Genomic DNA, 8,490 nt, shown 5'->3' with positions numbered 1-8,490 from the left:
TGACAAAGGAGTTTGTGAAGATAATCTCCGTGAATGTTTTCAGAATAGCCTTTCGTTTATCAATCATAGCACTACCGTTCAGGGCATGTTCCAATGCAGACATAGCTATTTCAGGTTTTATGCTTGGATACAGACTGATCACGTCTAAAGTAAACAAGTTGATGGTGCTATATTTTGACATGTCTGCAGATTCATTAAGGTTTTTTATGTTACTGAGAAGGTCTGGTGTATCCAGGAGAAACTCCTGTTGGCAATAAATCCTACTTATATCTGTTAGGTATGGGCTAACCCACTTTTCTAGCCTGTAAAGGGGGCCTTCCTTAGTGGCATGGACAAGCCTGGTAGGGGGAACCATTTTCTCCTCAATCTGTTGTGGACTTAATTTGTGTAGCTTAAATAGAGGGTAGACATAAGGGACTACTGGTTTGAATACATGTGCATTGTGCATGCATTTGGTTATTATTTTCATTAAGTCCAGTAATGAGTTTCTTGTCTTTTTCTGTGATTTTCCCCTCTGATAAAGCCAGAAGAACTGCATCCTTAACATTATTCTTCACATCTGTCATTTTCTCTTCAACTGACATTTGGGAATGAGCAAAGTTCTCTCTATCTCCTAAGTTCCTTTGAACACATTCCACAGCTTCCTTATAGTCAAGAATCAAGGTCGATCCTCCTTTGTCAGCTTTGGTGACAAAGATGTTCTCATCTTCTATATTTTTCAAAATCCATCTCTTCCCTCTCCTCTCTGCTGGTGTCAGGTTAGACTTTGGGTCAGCAGGCATGAAGCTGTTTACGAAACCCATCAGTTTTGTTTTTATTTCATCAAAGAGCGGGTTGCTGTACTCAGGATGCCTTCTTGAAGGTATCCTTAAGCCAGGATGTTCGTCTTCGTTGAAACTATTGTTCTCAGTTGGGTTATCATGAAAGAACGCCTTCCATGAAACTTTACGTAAGAACTCTTTGGTGTCATACTGAAGGTCTTCCTTACTTGCCTTTTTACTTTCCACAAAGTTCAAGCCTTTGGCCAGATACAAAAATGCTATATCGGGGACTTCTACATGGGAGAGATTTCTCACAACTGTGGACGATATCTCCTTGACTCTCTGTTCCAACCATAACTTTTTCCGGTTCTGCTTGTTTTTCTGGTAGCGTTTGCGCCTGGCCTTCTTCTTTTCGGCAGATGCTTTTCTCCACTTCTTGCGTTTGGAATTTGAAGAAGGAGGGTTGGCTTCTGTTCCCTGTTTGTTGAGATGAAACTGAATTTTCTTTTGGTGGGTTTTCCTGATGCGCTCACGAGCCTTTTCAGCCTTGTTTTGAAGGGATTGCAAAGTTGGTCCGGAATCTTCAACAAGTTTAAGCAGTTTAGTAAATTAAAATTTCAAATATTATTTCACTTGGATATGAAGAAAAAGCCATCTTTCTATAGATTTCAGGGCCACAGGCCAAATGCCAAAAGTTTGGTTAGCAAAAAATTTAGCAGACGGAAAAGATTTATGCAATTAATTTGGTCTGCGAAAAATTTGGGCGAGAGGCCCGCTCAAATTTTTTGTCGCCCAAATTTTTGGGAATTAACTAATTGTACAATTAATAAACTTTTCTTGTTGATGTCAGTATTTCAGTCTATGTTTATTCGCATACATTATTGCATTTCTAAGATTAACATAAATGTCAGGATGAATCCCTTTGGTCCCTCCAAGTTTTAGGAAAGAACAACTTACTCCATGTGCAGTCACTTTCTTTTGTTCCTTTTCCAGTGGCTACCTCTTTTCCAGTTGGACAGGCAGTGCAGGTAGTAGCTGTGTTTGCTGCTGCACTCCATTCATCTGCCGGACAGTCTGTACAGCCATTTGTCTGATCCAGAAACTGGCCCGCAATACAATCTTCTGCAAGTATAGTCGAGTTTAGTCAAATATTAGTTGCAAGTTTGAGCCGCTGGCGAGCAGCCTAAAATTCGAAGTACCCTTTTAGGGATGGTTTGCTTTTATTTGAATATTGGATAAGTGTCAAAGTGTGTGCGGGTGTTCACATGCATTTGAATCACAGAAATTCCTTTCGAGCATCTGTGATGGGACCTCATAAACGTAAAGTAGTATTAATTGTACAATTACTAAACTTTGCTTGTTGACGTCAGTGTTTCAGTCTATGTTTATTCGCATACATTATTGCATTTCTAAGATTAACATAAATTTCAGGATGAATCCCTTTGGTCCCACCAAATTTTAGGAAACAACAACTTACTCCATGTACAGTCACTTTCTTGTGTTCCTTTTCCAGTGGCTACCTCTTTTCCAGTTGGACAGGCAGTGCAGGTAGTAGCTGTGTTTGCTGCTGCACTCCATTCATCTGCCGGACAGTCTGTACAGCCATTTGTCTGATCCAGAAACTGGCCCGCAATACAATCTTCTGCAAGTATAGTCGAGTTTAGTCAAATATTAGTTGCAAGTTTGAGCCGCTGGCGAGCAGCCTAAAATTCGAAGTACCCTTTTAGGGATGGTTTGCTTTTATTTGAATATTGGATAAGTGTCAAAGTGTGTGCGGGTGTTCATACAATAGTTGCATTTGAATCACAGAAATTCCTTTCGAGCATCTGTGATGGGACCTCATAAACGTAAAGTAGTATTAATTGTACAATTACTAAACTTTGCTTGTTGACGTCAGTGTTTCAGTCTATGTTTATTTGCATACATTATTGCATTTCTAAGATTAACATAAATTTCAGGATGAATCCCTTTGGTCACACCAATTTTTAGGAAACAACAACTTACTCCATGTACAGTCACTTTCTTGTGTTCCTTTTCCAGTGGCTACCTCTTTTCCAGTTGGACAGGCAGTGCAGGTAGTAGCTGTGTTTGCTGCTGCACTCCATTCATCTGCCGGACAGTCTGTACAGCCATTTGTCTGATCCAGAAACTGGCCCGCAATACAATCTTCTGCAAGTATAGTCGAGTTTAGTCAAATATTAGTTGCAAGTTTGAGCCGCTGTCGAGCAGCCTAAAATTCGAAGTACCCTTTTAGGGATGGTTTGCTTTTATTTGAATATTGGATAAGTGTCAAAGTGTGTGCGGGTGTTCACATACAATAGTTGCATTTGATTCACAGAAATTCCTTTCGAGCATCTGTGATGGGACCCCATAAACGTACAGTAACATAATTGTACAATGACTAAACTTTGCTTGTTGACGTCAGTGTTTCAGTCTATGTTTATTTGCATACATTATTGCATTTCTAAGATTAACATAAATTTCAGGATGAATCCCTTTGGTCACACCAATTTTTAGGAAACAACAACTTACTCCATGTACAGTCACTTTCTTGTGTTCCTTTTCCAGTGGCTACCTCTTTTCCAGTTGGACAGGCAGTGCAGGTAGTAGCTGTGTTTGCTGCTGCACTCCATTCATCTGCCGGACAGTCTGTACAGCCATTTGTCTGATCCAGAAACTGGCCCGCAATACAATCTTCTGCAAGTATAGTCGAGTTTAGTCAAATATTAGTTGCAAGTTTGAGCCGCTGGCGAGCAGCCTAAAATTCGAAGTACCCTTTTAGGGATGGTTTGCTTTTATTTGAATATTGGATAAGTGTCAAAGTGTGTGCGGGTGTTCACATACAATAGTTGCATTTGAATCACAGAAATTCCTTTCGAGCATCTGTGATGGGACCTCATAAACGTAAAGTAGTATTAATTGTACAATTACTAAACTTTGCTTGTTGACGTCAGTGTTTCAGTCTATGTTTATTTGCATACATTATTGCATTTCTAAGATTAACATAAATTTCAGGATGAATCCCTTTGGTCACACCAATTTTTAGGAAACAACAACTTACTCCATGTACAGTCACTTTCTTGTGTTCCTTTTCCAGTGGCTACCTCTTTTCCAGTTGGACAGGCAGTGCAGGTAGTAGCTGTGTTTGCTGCTGCACTCCATTCATCTGCCGGACAGTCTGTACAGCCATTTGTCTGATCCAGAAACTGGCCCGCAATACAATCTTCTGCAAGTATAGTCGAATTTAGTAAAATATTAGTTGCAAGTTTGAGCCGCTGTCGAGCAGCCTAAAATTCGAAGTACCCTTTTAGGGATGGTTTGCTTTTATTTGAATATTGGATAAGTGTCAAAGTGTGTGCGGGTGTTCACATACAATAGTTGCATTTGATTCACAGAAATTCCTTTCGAGCATCTGTGATGGGACCCCATAAACGTACAGTAACATAATTGTACAATGACTAAACTTTGCTTGTTGACGTCAGTATTTCAGTCTATGTTTATTCGCATACATTATTGCATTTCTAAGATTAACATAAATTTCAGGATGAATCCCTTTGGTCACACCAATTTTTAGGAAACAACAACTTACTCCATGTACAGTCACTTTCTTGTGTTCCTTTTCCAGTGGCTACCTCTTTTCCAGTTGGACAGGCAGTGCAGGTAGTAGCTGTGTTTGCTGCTGCACTCCATTCATCTGCCGGACAGTCTGTACAGCCATTTGTCTGATCCAGAAACTGGCCCGCGATACAATCTTCTGCAAGTATAGTCGAGTTTAGTAAAATATTAGTTGCAAGTTTGAGCCGCTGGCGAGCAGCCTAAAATTCGAAGTACCCTTTTAGCTTTTTAGGGATGGTTTGCTTTTATTTGAATATTGGATAAGTGTCAAAGTGTGTGCGGGTGTTCACATACAATAGTTGCATTTGAATCACAGAAATTCCTTTCGAGCATCTGTGATGGGACCTCATAAACGTAAAGTAGTATTAATTGTACAGGGTGGGCCAAAAGTCAGTGTGCAAACGTTGGGTCTTATACCTCCGCTGAGTTTTATATTTGAGAGCTGTTGCTTTGCAGATGGCATACTGTACTTACTGGTTCGAGGATTCCGTCGTCAAAATTTGAAAATTCGAATATTTCAGACCACGCCCATTCAATATTAAAACACCTATATTGTTTTCTCTGAAAATCCTGAACGCCTAATTTTTTTAGAGACGGTAGATAATCAAATGTTGCATATGATCTGAAAAAATGAGGCAAAACGGATTAGAAATGACGAAGTTAACAAGCATTTTGTGTATCTTGTTAACAAATTGACTGGGTGATTATGTGACACCGTGACACGACACCTTAATTGGGCACCCTTAACAATTCCCATAATGTTTAACGGGGTAGTTAACGGGGTCACCTTATCACGTGATTAGGTTAACCAATCACCTGATCACACGTAATGAACAAGCTTGTTATGCTTCATATCTCGGTCATCTGAGAAGCTACAGTTCTAATTCTTTCATGACAAACGTAATTCGAATGGCCAAACACAATTCAATAACATTTAGCTTGATCCGATTATCCAAACTATCAAAAAAATGTGAAAATGAACCTCCATTTGAAAAAAATGAACGCGAATATTTTTCGAGTTGACAAATTCCTCGAACCAGTGGTGGTACTAAGTCATACCAGAAGGAAGTATTTCAATTGGGCACTCAGTGACTGAGCTATTAAGGCAAACGTTTGCACACTGACTTTTGGCCCACCCTGTACAATTACTTTACTTTGCTTGTTGACGTCAGTGTTTCAGTCTATGTTTATTTGCATACATTATTGCATTTCTAAGATTAACATAAATTTCAGGATGAATCCCTTTGGTCCCACCAATTTTTTCCGTTCACCCTTTTGTAAAAAGGCAATAGTGAAAGGTTACGAATGGACGTTTTTAATTTTGCAGAAAAACGTGGATTTTGGAGATAGTTGTAGGTGGGTTTAGATATGGTATCATTCTTTCCGTCCGTTACCATGACAACTAGAGAACTAGCGCGCAGTGCAGCGCGCGAGTATTGCTTGGGGAGATATGATGTAACGTATATAGCTAGCCTGTCAATGAATGCGCGGCGCGAGTGTATTTTAATGTATACTATGCTATGTATAGTATTAGGTTATAAGCCCAATTTGTACGTGGCATGCGTAGTATAGTGTACTGATGTGTATCAATATTATTATTATGAAGTGAGCTGATTGGAGCTTATATTTATAGTTATAGTGAACGGAAATCTAATGTCCGCCAAAACGAAACACGGGGCGCAATTCTTGTTAGGAAACAACAACTTACTCCATGTACAGTCACTTTCTTGTGTTCCTTTTCCAGTGGCTACCTCTTTTCCAGTTGGACAGGCAGTGCAGGAAGCAGCTGTGTTTGCTGCTGCACTCCATTCATCTGCCGGACAGTCTGTACAGCCATTTGTCTGATCCAGAAACTGGCCCGCGATACAATCTTCTGCAAGTATAGTCGAGTTTAGTAAAATATTAGTTGCAAGTTTGAGCCGCTGGCGAGCAGCCTAAAATTCGAAGTAACCTTTTAGGGATAGTTTGCTTTTATTTGAATATTGGATAAGTGTCAAAGTGTGTGCGGGTGTTCACATACAATAGTTGCATTTGATTCACAGGAATTTCTTTCCAGCATCTGCGATGGGACCTCATAAACTTAAAGTAGTACTAATTGTACAATTACTAAACTTTTCTTGTTGACATCAGTATTTCAGTCTATCGCTTATATTATCTTCCGGTCTATGCTATAGTCAATATTTTTATCCTTGAGGTCCCATATCACTTTTGATATGTATATTATAGCACGCTGTTCGTAATCATAAACAATGGCTGGCCCAGAGGCATGATATGCAATGAGAAAGTGATGCCTTACAGTGCAGGATATAACAAGATAATAAGAGGAAGGTTATAAGAAAAGCTCTGAACGTGAATACAGCTCAGAGTGATCCCGATCAACTGTGCCCGCGTTCTGTCAATTTATAAAGGATGCCCTTAGCGGCACCTCTATTGTGAGTAGTCTATCATTTCTACTTTCACACTGAGTTTAAATGGTGGTTTATCTCCTATCTGATTAATACAACGATATCCGTATACAAAATACAAATAGGAGTATCAAACTTGGTAATGCGATAGTAAAACTTAACAAAAGATAAGCATCACAGGACAGTACGCGTGTGGCGTAGTAATGAGGTAATGCCGCAGCGGGCAAAATCGGTCTTATGATTGTAAGAATTTTATCGATTAACTCTTTTTTGTGTAAAAATAGAGTTAAAATTTCGGTTCACGACATGTATAAATTGTAATCCAAGTGGTCATACACCGAAAGATAAGAGCGGAAACACTAGATCTGCGTACCTTTATACTCACTTTATATATACGTATAATTTGATCGTAATCCAATGTAGTCAAAACGTAGATTCGCTAAGTCGAGACTTAGTTTCAGTGAGCAAAATGTTTGAGCTAGTGAGCCCAAAATATGAGGCAAATTGTATCCTGAGGCTCTGCTTACGAGTTAAGATTCGTGGATTCAGGATTGCCTGTTTTATGAAAAATAATTTTTGGCTTAAGATGTGAGTATATAATATACTCAACGGATTTCACAGGCTTACTTTTATGAATGGCCCCTTGTATATCTTACATCTCACCATCCAACGAGAAAAATCAAATTTTGACTCTTGCACGTCATTCAGTGCTTCAAAATTTGCGGAGATATAGTACGCGCCTTTTCATAATACGCACTTACCTTCACAGTGGACTATCCCAAACAGAAGGAAACATAGCAAGCCAGTTCGGACAAGGTTTGTCCCCATTGCAAAGCTGCGTGACTTCTTTAGATAACAGATAAGAAACCTTCCTTTACTGAGTAGTGAGTTAGTTATTGGTGATCATTTTCTTATCTTTACAAATAAACTTTCACAGGTCACGTAAATAAACACTAATTACAAAGAAAATGTTCGCGAAAGACACCAGTGCATGTCCTAGGATACAAGGATACAAGGATTCAAAAGTGGTAATTACTTTATTGAGTACACAATAGTTGTAATTCTGAAATTTTATTTTGAGGTCTTATAGCATTATGCACTGGCCAGTATTAGAGTGGAAATCTGGGCTCTTATAGTTATAGTAGGCTGTATATTGTTCGTTCACATTTTCGAAAGAAACCCGAGTATCGCAAAACCACCAAAAGAGGACTTTCTTATTCACAACGGTTTCAAGAAACGAATTCCTCCGCAATCAACTGCAACACAGCCCATCGGGAGTAAAATATTCACACCACACGTCATTACTAAAACTTTGAAATGTAGCTTTAGAGAATATTGGAGGTCCTGTATCAACACTTCTCGGAAATTAGAATTCTATTGTGACCTAAAATCCAAATTTAACAAAGAGTATTACCTAGACATTGTCATTAAATATGCAGACCGTGCTAATATCACAAGACTGCGGATCAGTGCACATCGACTAGAAATTGAACTTGGCCGATATAATAAAACTCCTCGCGATGAGCGAATATGCTCCTGGTGCAATATAGTCTTAGGTTCTGGTATTATTGAGAATGAAGATCACTTCCTTAACCATTGTGATCTTAACGCTGCATCGAGGCGAAAAGTCCTAGACAAGATCCAGTCAATCATATCAAATTCAATCAAACCATCTGCGACATCTTATTCTGTTTGCACTATCATCCCTG

General features: G+C 39.1%; 1 protein-coding gene across 1 annotated transcript; it reads right to left on the bottom strand.

Annotated features, from left to right (window-relative positions):
* Positions 1-1,668: 1,668 nt before the first annotated feature.
* On the bottom strand, positions 1,669-7,609 carry LOC134821657 (major surface-labeled trophozoite antigen 417-like). Its single transcript, XM_063832361.1, has 7 exons — positions 7,543-7,609; positions 4,351-4,515; positions 3,823-3,987; positions 3,294-3,458; positions 2,766-2,930; positions 2,239-2,403; positions 1,669-1,883 (listed from the first exon to the last, which is right to left on the bottom strand). Exons 1-7 carry the CDS (start codon positions 7,607-7,609, stop codon positions 1,669-1,671), a joined length of 1,107 nt encoding a protein of 368 aa, XP_063688431.1.
* Between the last annotated feature and the right edge of the window lie 881 nt (positions 7,610-8,490).

This window comes from Bolinopsis microptera, chromosome 10, assembly GCF_026151205.1.
Source record: "Bolinopsis microptera isolate Bmic1 chromosome 10, MBARI_Bmic_1.0, whole genome shotgun sequence".
Taxonomy (NCBI): domain Eukaryota; kingdom Metazoa; phylum Ctenophora; class Tentaculata; order Lobata; family Bolinopsidae; genus Bolinopsis; species Bolinopsis microptera.
Note: the sequence above shows the minus strand (reverse complement) of the source record. Positions and strands in the feature narration are given on the sequence as shown.

Coding starts and splice junctions, on each gene's coding strand:
- LOC134821657 (XM_063832361.1), bottom strand. CDS start 7,609: ATGGGGACAAACCTTGTCCGAACTGGCTTGCTATGTTTCCTTCTGTTT. Junction 3,459..3,822: donor AGAAAGTGACTGTACATGGA/GTAAGTTGTTGT, acceptor CTATACTTGCAG/AAGATTGTATTGCGGGCCAG. Junction 2,931..3,293: donor AGAAAGTGACTGTACATGGA/GTAAGTTGTTGT, acceptor CTATACTTGCAG/AAGATTGTATTGCGGGCCAG.